This window comes from Biomphalaria glabrata, chromosome 18 (genome assembly GCF_947242115.1).
Source record: "Biomphalaria glabrata chromosome 18, xgBioGlab47.1, whole genome shotgun sequence".
Lineage (NCBI taxonomy): Eukaryota > Metazoa > Mollusca > Gastropoda > Planorbidae > Biomphalaria > Biomphalaria glabrata.
In genome coordinates, this window is record NC_074728.1 from 3317490 (window position 1) to 3345447 (window position 27958).

At 36.6% G+C, this 27958-nt stretch overlaps 1 protein-coding gene across 7 annotated transcripts; it reads left to right on the forward strand.

Annotated features, from left to right (window-relative positions):
* The first annotated feature begins 1038 nt into the window (after positions 1 to 1038).
* On the forward strand, positions 1039 to 27751 carry LOC106057981 (hornerin-like). Of its 7 annotated transcripts, none has more exons than XM_056016936.1 (7): positions 1039 to 1176; positions 2258 to 2348; positions 3616 to 3704; positions 4955 to 5012; positions 7950 to 8456; positions 18042 to 18343; positions 21176 to 27751. In XM_056016936.1, exons 6-7 carry the CDS (start codon positions 18044 to 18046, stop codon positions 26699 to 26701), a joined length of 5826 nt encoding a protein of 1941 aa, XP_055872911.1. In that variant the 5' UTR covers positions 1039 to 1176; positions 2258 to 2348; positions 3616 to 3704; positions 4955 to 5012; positions 7950 to 8456; positions 18042 to 18043; the 3' UTR covers positions 26702 to 27751. The 7 variants fall into 7 exon arrangements, with proteins under 7 accessions (XP_055872911.1, XP_055872908.1, XP_055872909.1 ...); XM_056016933.1 differs by having other exon boundaries at positions 1097 to 1203; XM_056016934.1 differs by lacking the exon at positions 1039 to 1176 and adding an exon at positions 1213 to 1365.
* The last annotated feature ends 207 nt before the right edge of the window (positions 27752 to 27958 follow it).

Here is a 27958-nt window from a genome sequence, read left to right on the forward strand (position 1 = left end):
TCTAAATTTAATAATTTTACTGACGATGTTACTATAATAAAATTTCAATATTCGTTTTTTTTTATGAATCTCACTGCTCTATTTTATGTCTATTCAATCTTCTTAATGTTTTCTTGAGTTCAGTGGCGTAACTTTTGTTGGAAAGGAGGGGGGATGTCCAAATGTGAAAATCCCCCCGGGCCCCCGCTTGAGGGTGGCCCCCTAAATGAGTGTCCGAAATATGTTTTTACGTTAAATATTACACCATAATCTCATGTCATGATGTCAAAATGCAGGTCCTTCCCCCCTAAAGAGGTCATGCTCCCATGCCCCAAATTCCTAGCTACGCCACTGAAGAAGTGAACTAAATGAGATGAAACAACAAGAAAGACTTTTTAAAATGTCCTGATGCATATAATAGATGAATGATTAAATAGATTTGTTTTGACAAATTTAAACTTGGAAAGGGAGCCCATGGTGATATTCTGTAAACTGGATCCACGAGTAGGCTACCTTTCTACGCCACTATTATGTATTCTAATGTTGGGAGTATAGAAGATTAGAAAGGTTGGCAGAGAATAGCCCTAAATTATAACGAAGTGACCACCAAGATATGTAATTAAACTAATTGTAAGTGAAAATTAAAACTCTTGTTGTAAAAATTACACGTTATAAACATTATTTTTCAGGCATGTAAAGGTATTTACCTGGATCCAATAGAATGACTACAATACAATATATATTATATACAAAACCTGGAACTATTGCCAAATGGACACCATGAACTCAGGCCTCAGACCTGGAGAGGCTTTAGAATAATGAAGGATTAAAAAAAATATTGCACAAATGTGTAATATGCTTTAGGCCTAAATAGATCTAGATATAAATAAAACACAGAAGGTAGATCGAGAGAATGCTGAAATCAGATGGAATAAGTTTTTTTTTTTTAAATAACTTTTCCCCGCGTTGTTTCCCTTTAACTTTAATCTCCACATCCTATAATCTTGTTATTTCCTCTTGCCTCTACTGCCTCTAGATCTAGACCATCTGGTTTTGTAAGTAAATCAACCAGTTATGAGTTACCCATGATAGAGTCAATTGCGTCATAGATATCTGCTTACATATCGAGGCACTACACAAAATATAAACTGCTTTTGCGGTCGTAGACCTATGACGTCACAAGCCTTGTCTTTTTGGGTCTGTGCAACGAATCGTCTTTAAAAAGTTTAGTAGACTATTCTATATCTATAATCTAGATCCCTAGACTTTAGTGTCCATTTCTTCACGGTTAAGTTCTCCATTTCCAAAACTCGAAATCTAGATTCTACTGCCGATCAAATTATTAACCTTAATGTTAGGTGTAAAATAGGACGACAATCTCTAAAAGTAAATTGTAGATATCTAATCTAGAATGATGATTAGAATAGAATCTTATCTAGATTTAGATCTATATAGAGTCTAGATCTACATAATAACATATATAAATAATCTAAATTCTAGTCTAGTCTATATAGTCATATAATATAGGGCCTATTAATAATAATCTAAGTCTAGGAGTAGGACCTATAAAAATATATATAATATTATTATTAAGTATATTAATATTGATCTAGAAATCTACAAGATGACTATTGACTAGTGATCAGATATCAAGTAGATCTATATATATATTCTAGATCTAGATGATACTGATAGATAGATCTAAATAGATTATCATAGATTAGATCTATTCGAGAATAGAATTAGTCTTAATTTTTAAGCTTCATTAATTTTACATTTTTAGATCTTAATTTGTGTTTTACAAGTAAATACCATATTATGCATATTAAATCTAGATTCTAGATTACTTTCTTTTATTGTCTTTGTGAAAGTGTAACAATCAATTCAATCATCTCATAACTTAATCTCTATATTAGAAGAGTCTTTAGCACAGTGTTTCCCAAACCCTTTCCTTAATGGAACACTTTGCACATTCTGAGTATTCAGAGCACCTTTGCTTATTTTTTTTTAGAGAAATTAATTCATGTGCTGGTGTACTAATTAATTATTCCATTAGTTTGTGGAACACTTATTCAGACCTTGCAGAACACTAAGTTTCCTCGGAACACAGACTGGGAAACACTGCTATAGCATACTATTATATGATATCCAAGTAGACTGTACATGTAGGTTTTAACTCATCTTTTTCATTTAAACTGGAATCAAAAAATCAAAATCATCTATAGTTAAAATGAGTAGATATATTCTAAATCTATATCACATTTTTTCCTTTCTTTAGAGTCGCAATCATCACAATGTTACAGGCTAAGCCTCAGGAGTATTCTGTTTACAGCAAAGTTTTGAAAAAAATATTTGCATCTCATAAATCTGTGAGTTTGATTGTTTTATGTACTCCAAAGGTAGAGGCAGACCTTGGATAAATTAAAAAAATAAATAAATAAACATCAAAATAATAAAATTATGCATTTTATAAGAAGAAGAAGAAAGAAATAAAGCCCATCTATATCTAAGTTGACAAATAACTGAAATTCATATAGTCCCGTGTGAGGCCCTCACCTGTTCCAGGTCCTTGATGGCTGCCTTGTTTGCCTATGCCATACATTTGTTGGTTTTACTGTCTGATTAAGGCAAACCATTTCATGCTCTAATAACACCATCAAAAATAGTGTATTTGTATGAGTCCACCCTATCATATGGAATAAGAACTGTGATTTGTCTTTGTGCCTTTCTGGTTTTGGTTGTATGCATTTATTTGTAGTTTATGGTTCAACTTTTTATTTATTATTGCGTACTACTAAGTTTTATCTAAGTTTAGGGATTTTGTCATTTTTTTGTGTGAATCTTTACTCATATGTATGTATTCACTTGTGATTAACCTAGCCTGTTCTATTTTGGGTCTATTCTATTAAATCATATTCTTTAATTGTGGTTATTGAGGATGTGCTGAAACTCAACTCAAACTCATTAAGGAAACAAGAGAATAGTTCACTTCACCAGTGGCCAATATGGGGAGGGGAAGGGGGGGGGGGGGCAAAAGGCCATCTGATATTTCACTGTTATGAATATATATATATAAGCATTGAGTATCATCATATTATTACTTGTAAGAAATTTGTTACTAAATGGAGTGTTAGGTCACTATTACTTGTTTAAAGTTGTACATACATTAGAAAGTCTAAATGTAAATGTAACTTATGAGGTATTTTTTGTAAGAAAAATTAGAATTAAAAAGAAAACCAGGTTTCCATTCTGACTTTTAAAAAAAATGCTTTTATATAGCACATCTTGTGCTTATAGCATGCTCTGTGGGTTATGATCCTATCTCTTGTGTGGACCAGTTGTGGAGCTGGCATCTGGGAAAAGGTTGCAGCAAACACAATCTGAGCCACTTTGTTAGTTGACCTAGCTGTAACAGAGTAGTTGCATCCTCTAAGTCACATATCTCATTTTACAATTGAGAAAATTTAAATCAAATTTTCAGTAAAGTTTTTTTTTTGCATTTTTTATGTTTTTTTCTTAGTCTCATTTTAGTAATGGTGTATGTCAATTTTAGTTTGTCAATAGTAGCCCAACTGAATTTCCATTTGATTGGATCAATAAAATTATCTTATCTTATTTATTCTCTTTGATCAACAGATTATGCCACTAATTTCTTTTGTGGGTTGTGGAGTTCTTGGAGGAGCTGCAGTCATTGGCTACTCACTGAAAACCAAGGCAGATATAAGGTGAGAACATTTATAGTCATTGAGACAATGAGGAGAAAATCCTTGTGTTTTATTTTGCCTTCCAGAGTGATGGGGGGGAGGACTATTATTGGCAGTGTTCATACTGGTTACTCACAGTGATCTGCTTTTTTGTTTAGAAATGCAATTTTTAACTTAATGCTACAGTACTGAAAATGTGAAACAAAATTATTTCATTATTTAAAAAATGTGTAGTTTATCATTTCCATATTATGGATGCACCAATAGCTTGCTACTCCTGGATTTGTCTCCATTTTATGAAAATCCTTGACAGTTAGAAACCTTATATCATTCCCAGTGGCATTACCCATCTCTCCATTCAGATCTCTCCTGATCTTTTAACATGCCCAAACTTTTGAGTTATTGCATATCTGCCTTTGCATCATCAACCCTACATATTAATGCCCTGTCTTTGGGTTGCATTCCCTTTATTTTTTAGGTTATACTATTTTTCTCCTCTGTTTTATGACTTTTTTTTAATGAACTTTAAAGAGAGATAGAAATATTGTACCCAGGTCATGCGTTATGCACGCTGGACTGTCGTTCTGACTTTATGATAGTCCCATGTTAATACCCTGCCTTCTGCCATCTCCTGTTGTCACGCGGGAGGTTTGGAATAGGAAGTAAATTATGTTCAACTCTGAGGGAACATCCAAAACATGTAAAACATTTTTAAAACACCTTTTTTTTTATACTGTAAGTGAGAAACCTTATTGTCCAAAAACAATTTGGTCTAGAATTCTAGAAGGGTTTTTATAGCACATTAATTTAACTAATATTATTGACTTTCTTAAATAAATAATCTAAAATTTCAACTAATAGAAATGTGTAGGGTGATAACTTGAAAGTTTCAGGAATTAGTGTATTGTTCTATCACAATATTTATAAATCTTCAGCCACATGAAAGCATTTTACAAAGGAATTTAATTATTTTGTAAAACTATTAGGAATTAAAAAAAACAAAGATTATATAATGACTAGAATATTTTTTTAAGTTTACAGTTCAAAATAATTTTGGAAATGTTTATGAAAAAATCTAAAATTGCTGATTTATAAAAGAAAAAATTTGCTAGGCGTAAGAACGGGTTATATCTTTTTCATTGGCATTCTGGCCTTTATAAAAAAAAATGATTAGAATTATTAGAAAATAATTATAGGTAAATATCTTTAAAAGTATTACATGATACTAATGATGTTACATTGGTAAAATATCACTTATGTTTTTTACTCAGAACCCATGATAAAAAACAAGTTGAATATGCAAACATTCTCCCTGAGTCATGCTTTAAGGTAAGGTGGTGTCAGCTGTTATTTTAGATTGGTTAAAGAACATTTATCTCACATTTCTAATGATACAAACATTTTAATTATGTAATATTATAAAAGTTACAACAATGCCAGTGGCGTAGTTGGGGGGGGGGGGAGAATTTGAAAATCCCCCCGGAACCCATTTAGGGGGGCCCCTCAATGATTGTTTGAATTTTTTTTTACATTAAATATTACACAAAATTCAGGGGCCCCCAAAGGATGGCTAATTTCTAGCTACACCCCTGAGCAACGCTAAGAAGATAAATTGATATAGAGTAGTTATATGTTTTATTTATATTATTATTCTTAATATTTAGATATTAAATGTGTTAATATACATTCCTGTTTGTTTAGTGTATAAAGATTTAATTTGTAGGTCCTTAAGACAAGCTTAGTAGTATTTTAGAATATGCTTATGTTTATATTAGATTGTTGCCTGGTCATGTGGTATGTGCTATGGACTGTTATCTCAATGGTTCTAGGGTTCACGCCCAAACCTCCCACTGCCATTTCTTGCCAACCAGCGGGAGGTTTGGGCTATACATTTTTAATCTTCAATTTTGAAGGAACATTTGAAAGAAACAATGCTTAGTGTTACAAGTACTTCATAACAACTACAACAGCACTGTTTGATAGACAGTTGAAAGGATTAGCCCAAATATATAATTGCCAGGTATTAATAAAGTACAACCAAGCCCCACCCTATCTGTTCCTGCTCATTGATTGCCCTCTCACAGCCTTCTCATTCTCAATAAGTTTTTTCTAGCTAGGTGTGCATTGTGAGGAAACATGTTCTGTTTACCTGTGTCATTCAACAATAATCAATTATTAATGCATTGAACTAGAAATGACTAAAAACTTTTCATACTTGGGCAAACAGTTTCAATCACCAAACCTTGTTCTGAAACACCACATTTAACATTTAAAATAAAACCTCAGACCTTCTTTGAAATGTTTATGCGTTTTCCATTCATTTAGCGTCATGTTGAATCTTTTTATCAATGTAGAGGGGAGATAACAATTTTCTTATTTTCTCTAGTTAGTTCTTTTGTAGATTTGTCAAAGTTGTTGTATTTGATGTGAGGGTAAAAAATAACAGAAGATGTGCATCTTTTAACACCTACCTAAACAGACAAATCAAATCTTTTGTACAGTAAATCTAGTCAACTCTTTTTTTTCTCTACTACTTATTGTATTGAATGATTAAATAATCGACTTCTTGTCTGCTTTATTGGATGTTCTATTAATCTTCCCAAAATAGTACTATTAATGACGCAAGTTATACCCAACTTGTTGAGTGGTCATTTATAAAAATGTGTGTGGGATTGGGTAGAATCTAAAGAATGTTTTTAAAATGTCTAAATTTTTTAAAATTACTTTACATCTGTATAGCTTAAAGAAAACAACAACAAAAAATGTAATTATTTATGGCATTTAGGTTTAACAATAATTAAATGAAAACACCTTTGAATTTCCTTTTACATTATTCTCATTAGTTGTTGAAATAAAAACATTTTGAACATTTCTGAAAATAATTTAAACCAAACTTGTAGCAGTGAGAACGCGTTTATGTAATTTTAAAATCAAACTCAGAGTGAGTCATAAATTTCTTGACTGTCCAGACCATTTCTTTTGGTTAATTCAGTGTTTCCTCATCTATAGCTCAAAGCTGGCATGCTATACATATTTTAATAGATATACATAATTTTAAGTATATATAAAACTCATCTCAGTCTCTATATGGCATTCTCGATTCTCTTAACTAAAAAACTGTCCAAACACCTTTTAAAAAACGTTTACTTAAATGCATATAAAAACATTTTTAACTATTAAAACCATGCCATTGAAATTATGTCCTACTGCTAGGCTGATAATTAGGAATTAGCTTAGTATTTTTTACAAAGCTTAATCAACTCCGTTGTCTGGTAAAAAGTTTGCACGTGTTATTTATCCGACATGCAATCTTGATCAAGCTGAAATTGTGCACAATTATTTCTTTAACATGAGGGAATACGGGCACAACATTGTGTCGATGTGCCAAAATCCCAAAATACAGAAAAATAAAAAAAAACATTCTTTAACATGACAACATTATTATTTTTTGGTATTTCTAACAAGGGAAATAAATTGTACTTGACTTAATTAGTGGTATAAGCTGAATTAGTTCCCTTTATAGGTAGCATCTTTAAATAACTCAATAATCCTCTTTAGTCATAAGCACGAGCCATGAAGTCAAACTCAAGTCGTCCCCTTTTGTTTTTTGTAAATGCCTTTAAAAACCAACGATGGTAAAATTCACCCAGAAATCACATGACTGATTCAAACTAATTGATACAATTACACTTCGTTTAAGTTTTTTTTTTTTTTTTTTTAAATATTTTTTATGCATTTTTTTATTAATGATGGAGATGAAAATAAATGCCTAGAAGAACATTATTTAGGGGAAATCGCAATAAATATTATATTATTTTCTTGAAAACCAGCAAAACAGTGCAAAGTAGCAAGGGAAAGTTGTACTAAAATGTCAGAAAAGTTATTACATTTTAGATCCATGTTGTTTGTTTTTTTTTCAGTTAAAAAAAATAAAACAGTGACATTTTATTTAAAACTTGTAATAGTTCTTGACAGTCTTAATTGTTGAACTGACTGTTTGTAGGAAGTAGAAACAACAAACATTGATAAGATAACATTTTGGTTGCTGATGTTGGTGCTGAGATTGTAGCTTTGTCTACCTGGACACACTGAATTTGATAATATTTTGGTTGCTGATGTTGGTGCTGAGATTGTAGCTTTGTCTACCTGGACACACTGAATTTGATAATATTTTGGTTGATGATGTTGATGCTGAGATTGTAGCTTTGTCTACCTGGACACATTGAATTCATTGTTAATATATAATGTGTATATTTTATTTTTCAGCTTTTTCATCAGACTCCCCTAGTGGATGACCCTAGACTAGTGGAAGCCAGAAAGTTGGTTTATGGCCAAACGTCAAACTAAGCAGCTGAAGTTTCAGTTTTCCAAATTTAAGTTAAAGAATTAGATCTGAAAGTTTTGATTGTGTTTCTTTGATTCTTTCATTTATGTTCATAGATATGAGCTCATGAGAATAAAGAATGTCACCAAATTTGATCTTGAACTCTTGTATATTAATAATTTATAAGATGTTAAAATCATTTGCAAAGAATTACAGTTACAATGAAATCAATCTGAGATTTTTTCAGTGTAACATTTGGCTGTGAAAGATTAATATTAAACCAGGTTGATATTCAGTTTTCAAGTGGATAAAAAGTATTGGGATTGAGTTAGAAATTGTGTATCTGAAAGTCGATCCAGAATGATACTAGAAGTGGATGTATTTAGTATTTATCTTCCTTGAAGAGATTCTAGCACTGTAATGCTCCTTTGATGATTGTAACTCAAACGGTGAGTGCATCTACCATACATCAAAATATCTTTTCAGTTCATTACCAATCTTATAAAACATAATATTGAATAAGAATATATATATAAAATAAGAATATATATATAATAGACAACTTAGTCAGTATTTGTGTTGTGACTTTATGCATAGGTGCAAGGTATTTACATCTGAATTGTAAACTGGTAGGTTAAACTATTGCCAGTTTGGACTTGTCAAGATGGCAGCTATACTTTGATGTCCTTATTGAACATGCTGGTAATTTGCAATTTAAGTTTTTCACTCATTGCACAGGACCCTGGATGAGGACTGCAATATTTTATATGTCCAACTTGATAAATTTATTGCGAGACACTTGGGTCTACTACCTCACAGTATTCTCTTGATATGATCAATATAAAATTAAACTTATTGGATATTTTAATGCATGGATGAAAAGCTATAAATAGCAAGCATTTTGGAGTATCCGGTGTACAAACTAAATAAAGCTTTGTTTTTAAAAAGTAACATGATATTCTTTGGGTTCAATTTAGCAGAATCCAATTTTTAAAAAATGTCCCCTTTTTTGTGTTTGCTATTTTTTAAGTTCAATTTAGTGTCCTTGACATTGATTATTTTATGATGAAAATCTCCAATGGTTTGACCCATAAAATAAACGCTTGAATAGATCAAAGTGACATAACATTTGCTGCATCTATAACTTGGAAACGTATTTGGACTGTGAATAACAACGCTGATTCTGATTCTCAACATATTTGGGCGGCTGAAAAAAACTTGTTATGTTTACCTTGCAGACTGAGACTAAAAATGTTCATGTTGTTGAATAATGACATCTAAGTGCAGAACATTTTTACAGTATCTGACAAAAAAATTGTTGTTGATGTTACTGTAACAGATATTGCACTTCTACACCAGTGAACCAAAATGATGATTAAATGTTAATTTCTTCAGACAGTTCTGCATACATTGATTTGAGGCACATCGGCACAATTTAGGCCATGTCGTTCTGCATACATTAAAAATCCTTTATCACCAATAGCATTTTGCGGTTCTAAAAATTAAAACTACTACTAAGGCTTGTCTTTGAGTCTGAAGATCATGGAGGAGTGCATTGTTTCATGTGGCTACGCAGTTCTATCTTGATCTACATATTTTGCCAATCCAGAACAGACATAACGGTTGTCTGTCCTAAATATCAAATACAGTAATGGCCAGTTTTTGGACAATGCTTCCATCCATGTTATAATTCGTAACAAATGCTTCGTATTTTATGTAGTCTTAATTTAAACAATTTGTTTTCAAAGGTGAAAACTGTTCTAGTCAGGTGAAGGAGTGAAACTTTTCTCTTTCAGGGGTGTACATTTACAAGGCTTAGATAAGATTTAGTAAAAATACTTCGTTTTAAAAGTCACTTTAAAAAAAGGTTCTTGTAAGACAACACAAGTAGTCCTTTAAGACGCAGCAGGCTGCAAACTCACCTCCCTTATTAACGCTTTAGCAAAAAAAAAACATGGAGATTACAACTGTGTAAAGGATATGTTTGTTAGCAATGTGTGTAATGTATGCTGGGTTCGTTGGTCCTGGAGCTACACGTAACACGTAACCAACATGAATAGTATACAAAGACTTTAGTCCATCTTTAGCAAGCGAAATATAACGTTTATTCAATAAAACAATATACTGCACTTCTAATGGTTACATCAAGCTATCCAATTTGAAATATAATTACATCCGGATGATCCGCATAACAGCGGTATCAAATATACAAGTCCTCAACATTACAGTTTCACTACTAAAATACGTCCGCATCCCAGCGGGTAATAATAAATTTCAATAATATGTATCCAGCTCTAAGTACAGAAAGCAGGTATTAGAAATACGAGTACTGTCTCAAGTTCCAGAGTCGACGCTACTCAACCGGCTTAATGTTACTACAGTTCTCGACTGACCAAAACTTTCTACTGACCAAAAGTCAATTTAGTCATTCTTACTTCCTCTTTCTATCTCAGACGTCTCACGTGCCTTTCACCTTCTTGACCCGAGGTGAACATAAACAGGCAATGTCAACCGAGACTGTGACAATCTGTTACTGCTCATGATTTGAATTTGCACGAAGACACTGTCTGATATTTTCATCCTGTCTTTCTTGTTCAACGACCAACAAAAGGGTCTCTAACCACATAGCGGGGACCATTGATTTTCACATGTATTAATTTCGAAGGCTTATACACCCGAATGTTTCTATAAAACTATTAAATGTAAGCGATGTTGTCCATCAATATCTAGTCGGATACAATAAATAACGAACTCTTGTTGTAAACATTCAATAACCAAGGAAACATCTGTACACTGTGAGAAATAGTGTCAAGTGATCAAGGGAAGTTACTAATTTGAAATGATTGTCCATCTGACGTCTGCTCGGTTTAAAAAGGAGTTAGATTTATGGCGTCATATTTATTTATAATATAAGGTTATAGTAGTAACCTAATGTTAAAAGACTAACAGTACATACTTACTGGTTAATGTTGCCAGCTTTGGTACTTTTTAGCTACTTAAAAAAATCCAGAGCATAACTTTTAGGTTGACATCTTGTCAATACTTTTAACTCGTCAGTTATAGTTACATTGGCCGCCACATTCTTATAAGGTAGTAGACTTTGTTTTATTACCGAAATGTACGTATGTAAGTCAAACACAATTTCTTTCCCTTGTTCGAGATACCAAGCAAAATAATTCATTACCAATAGTTAATTGACTAATTGCTTGTTTGTTTTTAGATTGATTCTTGTGTTGTCATGCTGTTACGCAAAAGAAATAGGCTGATTGTGCAACACATTTCAGGTTGATCCAAGATTGACTGAGGGAGAAATAACGTGTTCAAACGTTTTACCAGACAAACAAACGAAACGAGTTGATAGAAGCTTTGTTTTAAAAAAAAACAAAATCCACACATTTTTAATAAAACAAAACATACATCATAAAATGGACAGATCTAATTGACTTAGTATAAGGACAACTATTTTTAGGAGTTATGTAACTAAATAACAAGACATTATCAAGTTAGACAAGCAACATTAGCAGACGAAAAAAACATATTAAAATATTTAATGACGCCTATCGCCGCGGTGACATATGCAGAACATATGCAAAGATTGGACACTTGGAAATGAAAAATGTTGAATCAATGTGTATGTAATTGTATTACCATTTACTCTCTGTCGAATACCAACTGGAATATATGAGATTAATGAGCTATATTGGATACATGGAATACATACGGTACCTAGTACCGTATCTATCCAAAATCATGAATAATCATTGATCATCATACTAGCCTGTAATACAGCTCCATTTCTTTTTTTTTTCTCTAAAAGTAGCGTATATAATATAGTATATAGTAGGATATATGGTATATATAAAATACACGGTATATATAAAATACATGGTATATATAAAATACATGGTATATATAAAATACATGGGATATATGAAATACATGGGATATATGAAATACATGGTATATATAAAATACATGGGATATATGAAATACATGGTATATATAAAATACATGGTATATATAAAATACATGGTATATATAAAATACATGGGATATATGAAATACATGGAATGTATGGTATATATTAGAGGTGGGCACATGCGGCCCGCGGGAGTGTTTTATGCGATTAGCATGGGCAAGGTTTTGAGAAGAATATGGAAACTTGAGGAAGAAATTGTTATGGCTAGCTTCGAACTCATGATATTCGCGTTATTAGCACGACGCTCTATAAACTTAGCTTGCTTCACCTTCACCTATCTCTTAATCTGTAGAACCGTTGGGGCACCACACATGATTCAACCGTCTTTCTCCATTCCTCTCTGTACTTTGCCTTCGATAGAATATCGTTCGATGAATGTTACGCTGTCTTTCCATCGTTTTCTCTGTCTGCCTCTTCTTCTTTTTCCTAATACTGTTCTTTGAAGGAAGGTCTTTGCTAGCCCTGAGGACCTTGTGATGTGGCAATAGAGTTTAAGTTTGCCTTTTTTTGACACTAGTTAGCTAACCAGCCAATTGTGCGAGATTTTGTCTTTAAAATAAATATTGTAATAAATATTTTGTATTACCGAGAATGCTAGTTCATATGTAAACAAGGTCCTATTTCAGACCTTAACTCTACACTACGTAACCTTTAAAATGTCATATTTATGTTGTTTTGTATGCAGGGAAATTCTGCTGTTGATTGGTTAATACCAGGCAAGATAGCCGAAACCCTCTCTCATAACTCAAATTGCAAGCAAGTCATTTCATTAATAACACCTTCCTTAATCCTTCGCATCGTATAACCAACACATTGGACAGTTTAATTCCTATTGAGCGAAATATCTCTCTTAACGCCTTCGCAGATCTGCGCGCGGGCCACGGTCACAATAGTTGGACCCCAGACAGTTATAAAAAAAAATTGTCAGCGAAGTGCATTCATATATTTTTTCCAACATATCAAGCTATCGATCGCGTCTGGCTATAACTTCTTCTATATATGTTATTACTTTTACTTTTAGCATATTTAGATTAGGTTTCATTGTTGAATTAAAAATCGAACTCGGTTTAATCTGGGAATTGTTTAAGCCCACACGCCGTACATTAAATGGTTGCAGCTTTAAGTCGGACCTCTCCCTTACATCGCAAACAAAAACCACGAGATAATCCCACGAGATTGTCACGTGATGTGTTGCTGGGATTGAGCGTGTTCTTTGTTGACGAGTCTTCAGGTAATAGTTACATTTCAAATTTCGTTTCGTTTTTTTTTTTCACGCTTCACCAAGGATTTTTTTATTCCGATTTTTTTAAAGCTACCCAGAGTCGACTCATCTAGGTACCTGACGCGATAGAGAATGGTTTGTGTTCATACTGACCACACTAACTCCTCAATAGCAGTTGGCCTAGAAAATACTAAGATTTACAGTATATACCGCTTTGTGTTAAGGTGAATCTTGTTTTATTTTACTTTATAGTAGTCAAGGTGGAAACAACAAATCGTATTTTCAAAGTATGTTGTTTATTCGTACACTAGGATTAAGCTATTTATTTGTGTCCTGTCTATGTAGATTCTTTGTTGCTTCCAACACTTGTTTCTGATCTGCGAACAGTAATGAGTAGTTGACAGCTAACCTGACAGAAACAGTAATGAGTAGTTGGCAGCTAACCTGACATAAACAGTAATGAGTAGTTGGCAGCTAACCTGACAATAAACAGTAATGAGTAGTTGACAGCTAACCTGACATAAACAGTAATGATTAGTTGGTAGCTAACCCCGACATAAACAGTAATGAGTAGTTGGCAGCTAACCTGACATAAACAGTAATGAGTAGTTGACAGCTAACCTGACATAAACAGTAATGAGTAGTTGGCAGCTAACCTGACATAAACAGTAATGAGTAGTTGGCAGCTAACCTGACATAAACAGTAATGAGTAGTTGGCAGCTAACCTGACATAAACAGTAATGAGTACTTGGCATCTAACCTGACATAAACTCTACACTACATTGTTAAGAATTTAAAGCACTAAAATGATGGCATCCTATTCGAGTGGTATGCGCTCTGGACTGTTGTCTTGATGGTCCCCGCTTCGAACCTGGGTTTTTCATGTATCGTAAAATTTTGTGATTAAAACTTTGATAAACAATGACATTGTAAACAAAGCAATGTGACCTCAGAGGACTCTTTGATAATCTCTAAATTCTTCAGAATCAGTAAAACGAAATCATTTGTTTAAATTTTATATTACCCAATGACACGACGACTCACTGATTATTTGACAAAACTCTACATGGCAAACATTATAAACATCTGCTCCGGTGAACACCTGACAGTGATAACAAGAACAACATATATACAAATACATTTTAAACACACACACACACAAAACAGAGCTCAGATTTAGTAAAATTGTATCAATTGATTTGAATCAGTACATTTGTAATAGATCTCTATAGTTCGTCCATCGTGGTTCGATGATGAACACTTTGTCATCCTGGGGACTGAGGGCTTTGCACTGGGGTTTTATGCCTCCTCATGTGGCTGGTGAGACATATGTGAGCCCGGAATGTTCGGCTGCACGCTGGGCAGGTTAATCCAGCTGGAGCTAGTGTCGTTTGCCTTGCTGTAATAGATCTAGTGCTAGACTAACAACAATAAATCTGTGCGATTAGAAATATATGAACCAATTGTTTTTGTTTTAGCGCAATTTCCTGCTTTCTCAATGCGCTATGATCCAATCACTGGTCTGGACAGGTTGGGAAAAGGGGGAAATCCGTGGGCATGTTATCGTGATCTTTTTTTTAACGCATTAAGAAAAACACTGTTTTACTCAGGGTGCAAGCCTCCACGTGGGGACTAATTATTTCCCTTTTCAATACCCAACAAAATAATTAATTACCAATAGTTAATTAACTAATTGGTTATTTGCTATAAATAATTCTTGTATTGTCAGGTACAAGAAATAATTTTGCGAAATTTCAATTTGATCCTAGATTTGGTGTGGGAAAAACTACTTTTTCAAACTTTTTACCAGACAGACAGACATAGTGAGCTTTCCAAATTGGCCTGCATTCTTATTTGTTCTACTTTCCCAAGTTACATTCTTTCCAATGTGACGTGGCCTACTTTCTCAGGTTACATTCTTTCGAAAGTGACGAGACCTACCCAATGTGACATCTTTTAGAATGTGACGTACTTTTTAATGCGCCCTACTTTCTCATGTGACCTAATTTCCAATGTGGCATACTTTCCAACACCACCTACTTTCCAAAGTGACCCACTGTTGAAGTTGAAACTAATAATGTGGACTAGTCATGCTGTGGAATGCGAAATCCCCAACAGACTAAGGTGGCTACCATTTGCAAATTAGGACCTATAACAGAAATATAAAATATATGTATACATTTAAATATAGAGAGTAATACGATGTGTGATCAATAAGTGGATAGAGAATTTATCAGGATGTCGGTTATACTGTGTATCGTAACGAGTAGAGCATATTATCATTGTAGTACAAACATGTTGAGCAAGCACATTCAGAGTTCACATGCAACTATTATTAATTGGCTGACATCTTTTTTTCCCCTTCAACTGCCTTAATCTTATTAAAATAATCAATATTGGCCGATTTCCATTTTCGTGAAGGAAAGCTAAGTTGTAAACAAAATTACGCCCCAGTAATCTGCCCTTTAGTTTTTTTAAAACCTTGAAAACATTTTTTTTTAGTTAGAACGCTGTTGTGAACGGTCGCTGACTTTTAGCACCAAAACGCTGGTAGACAACTAGACCTCTATAGGCGTTATATATTTTAACTTATAAAACTTGACATGACTTGAATAACTTCTTTAACAAAAGTATATGTAACTTTTAAAAAAATAATATGCCTTTTATATATCTTAATATGAAATAAGATAAACTTATATTTTAAACAAATCTAACTCACTATAAAAACATCTTTACACTCTGGCATTTTGGACTCGTCTGGCGTACTTAAATACAACTTACGACAGTGCCGCTTTTCTTGCATCATCCTACAAGACTAACATTAAATTAATGCTCTCTCTCTACAACTAACAATAAATACTCCCTTTCTGCATAATCACCTTGGAAACACGCACACTCCATAACACAAACGGATATATATAGATTATAAAGCGATGGTTAATGACCTCTGATTACTCTGCTCTGGGGATTTCGTTCAAAGCATACGCAACATGCATCTTACGTTAGCTCAACCGTATCACAGCAGGTGTTTCTTTAATATGGACTGAGTAACGTAATCATCTTCTTTTTCGAAGTAACGTCTGCATTATATAAGAAGGACGGAAAACCATAACAAAGGAGCGGCGGCTCGGTGGTAAAGCGTTTGGTTATCTGAACAGAAGTGTCCCGGGTTCGAATCCTGGTGAAGCCTGGGAATTTTTAATGTTGTAATCTTTAGGGCAGTTCTGATTTTACGCAGCTAGAATGGGTACCTGGTATTAGCAGATGGCTGCCTGGTCGTGAGGTTTGCGCGCTGGACTGTCGTTCGGATTTATCGATTGTCGTGGGTTCAAATCCTGCCCGCTTCCATCCCCCGTCGTCCTGCGGGAGGTTTGGACTAGGAAGTAAACTATCTTCAACTCTGAAGGAACATCCGAAACATGTAAAACATTTTACAAAACAAACATTTTACAGATGGTCGTTGTGCTGGCCACATGACACTCTCGAGGCTCACATCATCCTCCCTAATGTCCATACCAATGCAATTGTTTCTCCTATTTAACTTGTATAGCCTTCATCCACAAACACAGTATTCAAATGTGGTTCTGTCTTGGTCTCCGTCTTGGTCTCGATGTGTCGCGCTAAGAAGTCCATCGTTCGAGTCTTCGTGAGAGTTTATGTTTCACCATATGTTCTTCTCCTTCTCTCAATAACTACTGTATTTAAGGGCTGGTGGCTAAAGCACAGAGCACCAATGGTAGCTTTTTTGATTAGAAACAAGAAAGAAGTTGAATGATCGAGGGAGAGTTTTAAACCCAGATGAGTCCTTTCTATCTATTAATTACGATACATAGATGAATATATAGATAGAAAGAAAGAAAGAAAGAAAGAAAGATAGATAGATAGATAGATAGATAGATAGATAATACATACATAACATACACACACATACATACATACATACATACATACATACATACATACATACATACATACTTACATACATACATGCATAATACATACATACATACATACATACATGCATGCATACATGCATACATACATACATACATACATACATACATACATACACACATACATACATACATACATACATACATACATACATACACACACATACATACATACACACACATACAAACATACATACATACACACATACATGCATATATACATACATACATACATACATACATACATACATACATACATACATACATACATACATACATACATACATGCATACATACATGCATACATACATACACACATACATGCATACATACATACATACATACATACATACATACATACATACACACACACATACATACATACAAACATACAAACATACATACATACATGCATATATACATACATACATACATACATACATACATACACACATACATACATACATACACACACACACACACATACACACATACAAAACTACATATACACACAAACATACATACACACACACATACATGCACATATAGACGTAGATAAAAAAGAAATGTACACATATTTCTGTTGAAACACTCCACGACGACGTCTCTCGTCTCTACGCTGTTAAGAATAAACTTTGAGGAACAATCTTATAGTCAACTAAATACCTAGGTATATCCTAGCAACATGGCCAAAGTTGTATACTAACAACATGGCATGTGCTTATCTGTTTGATATAGACTATAATTAGACAAACATGTAGGGCCTACTTTAGTACCTACTGTATTGATAGCCAATAATATTGACGTTTACTTAAGAAATAGACAAGAGTTAATTGACGTTTAGACATTTCTAAATGTATTCTTCTCTCTAATCACTAGCAATGACGCCATACACCCATCTTCTGCTCTTGTTTCTGATCTACCTCCTGGCACTTCCGGCTTCTGTGCTGTCGAGCCCAATTGGCTGCGACTGGCTGAAGATTCCTGACCCCAACCCAGGGCAACCCTTGTTCAACGACTCTGAGTATAAGACAACCCTTGCCCCTGATGTTCCGGTGGGGTCTCCTGTTCTGACAGTCTACGCCAATGACACTGACGTAAACGATACCATGTACTACTCTCTGGAAGACTGTGATTACACAGATTGGATTACTGTTGATCGGGAATCTGGATTGATCAAGGTTAGACTCTTTCAATATTTCTTGTTGTTAAAATAAGTGGAAGGGGTTGGTTAAGGGTTATTCCTTGTACGGGGATAAGAAGACCCTCAAACATACTGCCTCCATTTCTTTCACCAGATCTATGGGGATACGTCTCTGCAAGATACTCGGCACAAACAGGGTTTCAGATACGTCCAATCTAGCAATTAAGTGTGAAATAAAATGGTTTCGCATCAAATCAATGCTGCTGGTTTGATTCTAAATAAAGTTATGTTCTGATATGCTTCAACGGCCCTCAAATAACTCACGTGGCCCCTGTTAATAATAGACCCGTTCGCAATGCATTCCTTCCCGCCAAAGTGTAGTACAAGCTTTAAAAACACATAGAACAAGTTGGAGTGGCAAGCCGCCCCCCCCCCCCTCTTTCCTGGTCACGGGCTCAAGAATATGCACATAAACTTAGGAACATGCATGGGACCTAATTATCTTCTTTTTTTGAAGTAACGTCTGCGTTTCATAAGATAAGATACGATTAAAAACAAATTTAGTCATCCTGTATATATATATATAAAGCTCCTCCTTCGTGGTCGAAGATGAGCACATTTCTCATTTTCTATGGACTCGAAGATGGCTGTAAAGTCCAATCCTCGCTTTAAAAAGCCGGCCGCATACGTGACATGGGTGGGTTAGGTCAGTTGCAGATAGGCCTGCTACTTCTTTCTCAGCTTTTTGTTGGTTTGGCGCTCTTTCACACCTGGCCACTCTTCTTGCTTCAAATCTTGTCATCCTGTATATTAGCTATGTATCGGTACATTCATTAAAGAGCCATTCCAATGTATGTACCACAGTCTACAAGCAATTATTTCAGGACGCTCTATTTAGTTCAGACTTTTACAAGTAATAGAGTCACAACATAATTATAATATGTCAATTTAGAAGTATCAGATGGCTCTGTTTCAATGGCTCTCGAGGGCCCCTACTCCTCGTCGGCCCTGGAGCAATGAACCAGTGCGCCACTACGTATACACTTTACTTTTAAAACGCATTAAGCAAAACGTTTCTGTGTATTTGTATGTTTTTGTTATAAATGGATTTGGCAAAATATGTAGGTCACAGCTGGGACTGCGCCGCCACGGGAAATACATCATTCCTCACTAATCTTCGGATTCGAAGACAAGCCTTATTATTATTATTATAAATGTATATGTGTATATATGAGAGACGGAATAGTTCTTAGAGTCGATTATAACTTTGTAGAATACCAAGTCGTAATGTCAAGGAAGGAATCGGCGCCAAAGCGCTACCGGTATTTTCCCAGTGGCTGTTGGAAACATTTATCCAAAAGTCAGGCGTGCACGAGAGCTCATTATCTCAAGTTCTGTCTGAATGTTCCACATTGACATCGAACATTACTGAGTTGGGACGTACCAAGTAAGTAGCGCTAGCACTCCGGTCCTGGGTCTGCTCGCTATAGAAGGCAGAAGGTAGCGCTTACTACTGGGAACCAGATCGGACGAATTGACTTCGTTTTCAAAGGACCAGCTGTGACTGACAGTTTTTTGTATTAAAATTAAAATTATTTTTTTGGTTCATGAAAAGATTTAAGTCAATCAAAATTTTGTTTTCTATGCAGAAGGTTAAATCAACATTTTGTTTTCTATGCAGAATCAACATTTTCATAACAATATTTCCACATGTTTTAGAAATCCTGCGGTGTGTCTTTGTATGTGTATTTAATTGTGTCTTTGTATGTGTATGTGCCTTTAATTGTGTCTTTGTATGTGTCTTTAATTGTGTCTTTGTATGTGTCTTTAATTGTGTCTTTGTATGTGTATTTAATTGTGTCTTTGTATGTGTATTTAATTGTGTCTTTGTATGTGTATTTAATTGTGTCTTTGTATGTGTCTTTAATTGTGTATGTGTGTGCGTCTGAGTTTATTTGATAACAATTTTTTTGTACGACAATGTCTACTCGCAGACAAATATATCCACCGTGGTTCGATAATGAACACTTTAGTCTTCGGGAAGGGCTTTCAACGCTTCGAACTTGTGTTTTGTGCCTCTTCATGTGGCTGCTGAGACCTATGTGAGCGCGGAAAGTTCGGCTGCACACTGTGTAGGTTATTCCACTTGGGGCATGTGTCGGTTGCCTTGATTTTTTTTTTCCTCTGGCGCTTTTCTTCTGCGATGTTCTCTCGACCTCTACAATTTTGTGCGCCAGTTTTCACAGGGCGCGATGATGCGAGGTTGTTTTATCACGTGCTTCCGTTTCCAAGGTGACAGGGTCAAAGTTGACGCAGGCGACAGGAATGTTAACTCCTAGTGACAAACGTGTTCAACATGAGGGAGTGGGAGAAAGAAAAAACAACATACAGTTCATGCACAGTACATCATTACATTAGACATGAGACATGAAATGATAGTAGATGTACTTAATACTAAGTTAATACAGAAATCCTCAATGAAGCAGAAGGGCTTTCTCTTCACTGGATTTCAGATGACTATCATAAATACTTATTTCATAGCTTTAAGATATAGGGGAGGCGCGGTGGCTGAGTGTTAAAGCGCTTGTGCCGGGTTCGAATGCTGATGAGGACTGGTTATTTTTAATTTCGAGATCTCAAGGGCGCCTCTGATTCCACCTGACAGTTGGGGAAAGGTACGTAAGATTGGTCGTTGTCCTGGCCTGACAGACGGTCCTTCCTTAAGAAATAAAGATCATTACGTATTAGCCCGAGCCTTATCCTGGACGTCAGGCAGGTTTCGAACCCGGGACCATCATGACAATAGTTCGGAGCGCATATTAAACACGTTTATCTATTATTATAATTTCATTTCATGTATTTGTTTTAGGTTATCCGAAGTCTGATGGACATCTACGCTATAGAGATTGAGTGCACGGTGCTGGTGCAAGACAGGGAGAATCTGACCGACTCCACAGTGAAGACAGACAGGTCTGGCCTGTTCATCAAGCTCTATGACATCCGCGAGATAGTCGACGACGAGGACCAGTTTGATTCCAGAGAAGTGGAGTGGACCACTGGCGAAGAAATGGCAACATCTCCAACCGTTACGACAAGCAGTAACATTAAAATCCAGACATCGAAACCCACAGAGGGAAGCTCTACATCTGCTAAGTCTACATCGGCTACAACTACAAAACCCATTGTTGTTACCACTTCTAAACCTACATTATTGAACACTACTACTAAACCTACATTGGCTAACACAACTACCAAGCCTATATTAGTTAACATTACCACTAAACCTACAATGACTAACACTACTTCTAAACCTACATCGGCTACAACTATTAAACCTATAGGGGCTAATACTACTAAACCTACAGTGGCCACCACCACCAAACCCACAGTGGTTACCACTACAAAATCTACTTTGGCTACCACAAAGAAACCCACAGTGGCTACCACTACTAAATCTACTTTGGCTACCACAACCAAACCCACAGTGGCTACCACTACTAAATCTACTTTGGCTACCACAACCAAACCCACAGTGGCTACCACTACTAAATCTACTTTGGCTACCACAACCAAACCCACAGTGGCTACCACTTCTAAATCTACCGTGGCTACCACAACCAAGCCAGCCGTCGCTTACACTACCAAATCTACATTGGCTACTACTACCAAACCCATCTTGGTTACAAATATTACTAAACCTACTGTGGCTACAAATAAGACCACAACTGCTACCGTGTCAAACAATAAAACCCAGACTTCTAAGCCCACCAATACTTCTGCTTCTACAACTGTAGCTTACAATAAAACCACAACAGCAAAACTTAAACCTGGCAAGACTACTGCAACTGCTAAACCAAAAGTAACGGCTAAGCAGACGGTCAAAAACACAACCGGCAAGGTTATTCAGCCTTCCGGTGCCGCCAAGAAAAACAAAACTCGCCTGGTCAAGAAAGTCAAGAAACCTGGCAAGGAAGGCGGAGCTCCAGTCGAATACGAGTACGATTACGAATACGAATACGATTACGCAGACGAAGGGGAAAACGTCAGCGGTGAGATCGAGGCTTCTGTGGAAAAAGGCGGGAAGACTAGAGGCGTCCAGAAGAAGAAAAAAACAAAGACTCGAGGACAAGGGGGGTACATTGAGAGCTATGAACGAAGTTACAACTACAACGACACAAGCGTCGAGGAAACTGATAGCGAAGAGGAGGGCTCTTATGACGTGGGGGGCAAAAGGAGACACAATGGTCGGAAAAAAGAAGTTAAGAAAAGAAAACATGGCGGTTCAAAGGATTACGACGATTATGACTATGATTATGATTACAGCTCTGGAAACCGCTCTAGAAGCTTTAGCGGCGGGCATAAAAAGAAGGGCCAAAGAGGGCGCCGTCGGCATGGCGAGAACAACACAAGTTCCGAAGAGATTGGATCATGGGACGCCAGCTACAGTCACAACGGAACGAGAAACGATACCAAAGGAAGCTATGACTCTGGAAGCAAGGAAAGTTCATACAAACATAGACAAGGAATTAAGTACAAAGGAGGAAGAAGAAGGCATCATAAACATGGAGAGAATTCTACCAGCTCCGAAGAACTTAGTTATTATAGCTACAGCTATAACGGATCAAGAAATAACTCCAGTGAAGTGTATAGCAAGGGAAGCTCTGAAAAAGCGTTTAAACGCAAGGGAGGTTACAAATATAAGGGAGGTAAACGAAAACATCGTCTTGGTGAAAGCTCGACTAGCTCAGAGGAAGCTGAATCCGGAAGTGCAATTTATAGCTACAGCTATAACGGAACCCGAAATGAAACCAGTGGAAGCTACGGGTCCTACAGTAAAGAGAAGTCTTACAAACACAGAGGCGGTCTTAGGTATAAAGGTAGAAAGAAGAGCCATCGAAATGGGGAAAATTCTACAAGCTCAGAGAAAGCTGAATCCGGAAGTGCAATTTATAGCTACAGCTATAACGGAACCCGAAATGAAACCAGTGGAAGCTACGGGTCCTACAGTAAAGAGAAGTCTTACAAACACAGAGGCGGTCTTAGGTATAAAGGTAGAAAGAAGAGTCATCGAAATGGGGAAAATTCTACAAGCTCAGAGGAAGCTGAATCCGGAAGTGCAATTTATAGCTACAGCTATAACGGAACCCGAAATGAAACCAGTGGAAGCTACGGGTCCTACAGTAAAGAGAAGTCTTACAAACACAGAGGCGGTCTTAGGTATAAAGGTAGAAAGAAGAGTAATCGAAATGGGGAAAATTCTACAAGCTCAGAGGAAGCTGAATCCGGAAGTGCAATTTATAGCTACAGCTATAACGGAACGCGAAATGAGACAAGTGGAAGCTACGAGTCCAACAGTAAAGAGAAGTCTTACAAACACAGAGGCGGTCTTAGGTATAAAGGCAGGAAAAGGGCTCATCGATTTGGCGAAAACTCCACTTCCGAAGAACTTGCTTCAAGCAGTGGTTATTACAGCTTTGATTACAACAGGACAAGTAATGACACCAGTACTAGCTACAGACAAGGCAGTGAGGAAAGTTCTCTTAAAGTCAGAGGCGGCCCCAAATACAAGAAGGGCAAAGTACGACATGGTCACGGCGAAAACTCCACCAGTTCAGAGCGGGCTGGTTCAAATGTTGTTTCTTACGAGTACAGCTTTACAGAAACTGACGACAGGGGCGAAGAAACGTCTCCGAAAGATAAGGGCGGACTCACAAAGTCTAAAACTGTTAAAGGCGTTAAGAAAAGTGGGAAAAAAAGAAAAGGATACGCCTCTGGAGAATCGGAACTTTCTGAACATAACTCAAGAAATAGGTCCTCTTTGGGAAACGAAAAACAGAGCCGAGGCGGATCTAAACACAAAGGTGGAAGAGGGCGACATACTTATGGCGAAAACTCTACAAGCTCAGAATATGTCGACTACGAAACATACTACTATGATTCTAGCTCTAATGGTACTAGTAATAGTACAGGAAGTTACAGCGGAGAAGAGAGATCATCAAAGATAAAAGATGGAAGAAAACAAGTTAAACACGTGAAGAGAGGTAAAGGGATCAAATCTCAGAATTCTGCATCGCAAGAAGACTATGACGTAGAATATTATGACTATAGTGTCTCCAAGAATAACTCTGCTGATCATACTGAGAAATCCTACAAGAACGGAAGTGGCATAAAAGGCGGGAAACATCGCCGATTGAACGGAGACAACTCAACAAGTGGCGAATATTTGGGCTCAAGAAGTGGCATCGACAACGGCACGGGTAATTTGACTAGTGGAAGTCACATGGGCAGCGGAAAGGAGAGGTCGTACAAAGATAAAAGTGACACTAACCGTGGTCAGTACAAAGCACGCGAGAAAAAGCGCGGTAAAGAGAGGAAAGTCGCTTACTCTAAAGAAACTGAAGCAGGCAGTGAAAGCAGTGAGTCTGTCAATGCCGGTTCACGAAATGAGTCGTTCTCTGGAAACCAAAGAAAGAAGAACAAAATTGGTAGAAAGCAGAGAGGTAACGGTACAGAAGAGAATGACTCGGAGAATTTCTCCTATGAATACAGCTTTACTGAATCTGGCAATAGCTCTGGTGGTAGCTTAGCAGGCAGCGGCGAAGAAAAATCCTACAAGGGAGAAACAGGCAAAAGGAAGACACCGACGAAAATATCAGGAAATAGAAAGTGGAGGAAAGGCGAAGGATTTGCGGGATCCAAGTTTTCAGAAACAACGGAAAGTGAAGACCAATGGGAAGTGGGCTCACGAAACGAATCTCTCTCTGACTCTCAAACATATTCCAAAAATAGAAATGGATTCAAACGCAAACGTGGTAAAGGTGTTCGTGGACAAGAAGCTAACTCTACTAGCATAGAAGACGAGGGATCAGCAGCTCGCTACTTCAGTTCAAACTGGACCGGAAGTGACATCAACGACAGTGACAGGGGCGGCATCATTAACAGTTCTCATAAACATCGCGGTGAAAAACGGTACAGAAGCGGGAATAGAAATGGACTTGGTAGAAATTCATCGGCCATTGAAGAGAGCGGCTCGGAGAGCTACAACGGTACTAAAGGATCCTGGGAACTATCGAAAACAGGTCAGTCTGATCGACAGCAAGATCGGAACAAAAATAAAAACAAGACAAATGGAAAAAGACGAAAGTCGCAATCTTCATTCGACCAAGAAGAAGGAGTTAGCGCTGAGGACTTTGGTAGCCGGAACAGGTCGGAATCCAGCCGTAAACATATTTCCAAAAGCAAAAGTAACTTCAGGATACAAGGAAGAAAAAAGAAATACAGAAAGGGAGAGAACTCTACAGCATCTGAAGAGGCAGGGTCAGGTAGCGGCTACTACAGTTATAATGGTACCATAAATAGTACAAGCTCTGAAAATGCCAGTGCTGAAGAGGGTTCTTTTAGTGTAAATGGTGTCAGGAGGAATGGAAATAAAGGTTATAAGGGCAGAAAACGAGGCTACAGAAAAGGTGCCGAAAGTGGAGACAACTCGACATATTTGCTGTGGGAATCAAGAGAAGATAACTCTGATTACAACCTAAATGAAGGTAGCACAAGTGTGAACGGAAGTCACGGCGAAGTGGATGCAAGCAGGAACATTGGAAACAAACTTCGTCGAAAGTCGAAATATCGCGTAAGCGGCAAACACCGCAACGCTAAGAGTAACAAGGGAGAGAAAGAAGGACACATTTCAAATTCAAAGGGAAATGTGTTGAGCAATGAAGAAAGTTATGGCGGAAGCATCAACAATTCTACAAACTCCGAAAGCGAAAGTCGGTCTGGTCATGGAGGAAAACGGGGAAAGAAATATCGCTCCGGAAAGAGAAAGATATCGGGCAAGTATCGCACGGGGAAATTCAATCGCGGTGAAAAAGAAGGCAACTATTCCAATTCGTACCTCGATTACGAAGAATTCGAATACAACAGCACGGCCAGCAACGAGACCGAAGACATAGAGCTGAGGAACAGATCATCGACCGGTCAAGGTCAGAAGTACAGAATCGGGAAACACCGCACTGGAGGCAAGCACCGGAAAGGAAATGTTACCGAAGGAGAAACAGAAGGCGGGAACGAAGAAGGCGGGCAATATGACTACTACTACTACTATGACTATTATGACGACACGAACGAGACGGAGAGCTCGTATGACCTCGGAGAAGAGTACGAGGTGGAGGCGAGTGATGGAACTCCGGAGCAGGTGTCCGGGAATGTCGCCGCGACTGACGGCCAGGCTGAGAGTGGTGCTGGTTCTAGCGGAAGCGGTGGGAGCGACACGGTCTCCTCGGACGGCGAGAGCAGTCACTGGAGGGAGGAGTGGACAGAGGCGCCAACGTACGGAGAGTACGAGTACTGGCAGAAAGAGTACGAGTACGAAGTGACTGACCAGCCGACATCTTAACTTTGAACGGCTTCCCCCTCAACCCACCCCCTTTAGTTATTTCATTATTTTTTTTTGCTTTAAAACACACACACCTTTAACGCAGCGATACACACACTAGAGTAATTCACTACTACACTGCAACACAGACTCATATAGAACTGTAGAAATACACACACACACATGCATGAATGACACACTCACACGTTGACACACATACACACAAACACACCAGAATACTACACACCTACACTGGAACACAACGGCATATACTAAACTATACTTGTAACATACACACATATAGACACGAATTTAAATAATTACAGGTGACTGGATCACACACTCCAACGTTGACAGGCACACACAATAGATGCAGGCTTACAGAACTTCAAAGTGTAATTTTTTTTTTCTTTAGTGTAAATTGTCGAGATTTAATTGATTCAACGGTGACCTTTACGTTGACCAATTAGTTGACCCTTTAATTGTTCGTCCATAGTAACCCTAATCGATAAGAAAAACTTCTGTCATTCATCGTGATATCGACCTTTCTCAAACTTCAAATATGAATATGTGTCTCATAGATAGGAATTATCACTCTAAAAGGATATAAAATGATTAGAAATATTCGGATACCTGTTGGACGAAATTATATTTTAAAGGAACTTCTGGAATTTAGAAGATAAGAAAATAAGATAATGGATCCTAGAATGTTCTTTAACAAATAGAGCACGCTATTTAAGGTCATGCCTGAATAATTAGCAATGTCTTTAACTGGAATCTTTAAACTCCAAGTTGTCTTGGGAATTTGTCGGGTATTACCGATTTCAATGACATAATCAATAGTCACTGTAATTTCTAGTCACAATTAGTTGTATTGTATGTTTAGTTGGTGCTAAGTTTGCTGTTTGTTTCACTAACATTAGACAGTTTATATGTATAACAATACATCGATATGATAAGGTCTTGCAAATAATATTCTGTATTTGTGATATTGAAATAACTATTATGCTTATTAAAAAGGTGTGTGTTTACTTTTGTTTGGAAATAAACTAATGAGGATTTCCAAAGATTGTCACGTGATCTGTGTCGTCTGCTGTTGGACCGCCTTTTTGTAGCCAATAAATAATTAATAACTTAAAAGTTCCATAAAAAGATATACAGGGAAAAAAAAGTGATTCTGTTAAAAAATAACTAAATAAGCATTCGATTTTTGTGACCAGAAAATATGATTAAGGTCAACGAGGGTGTCATGTGGCCAGCACAACAATTGCCTTTACT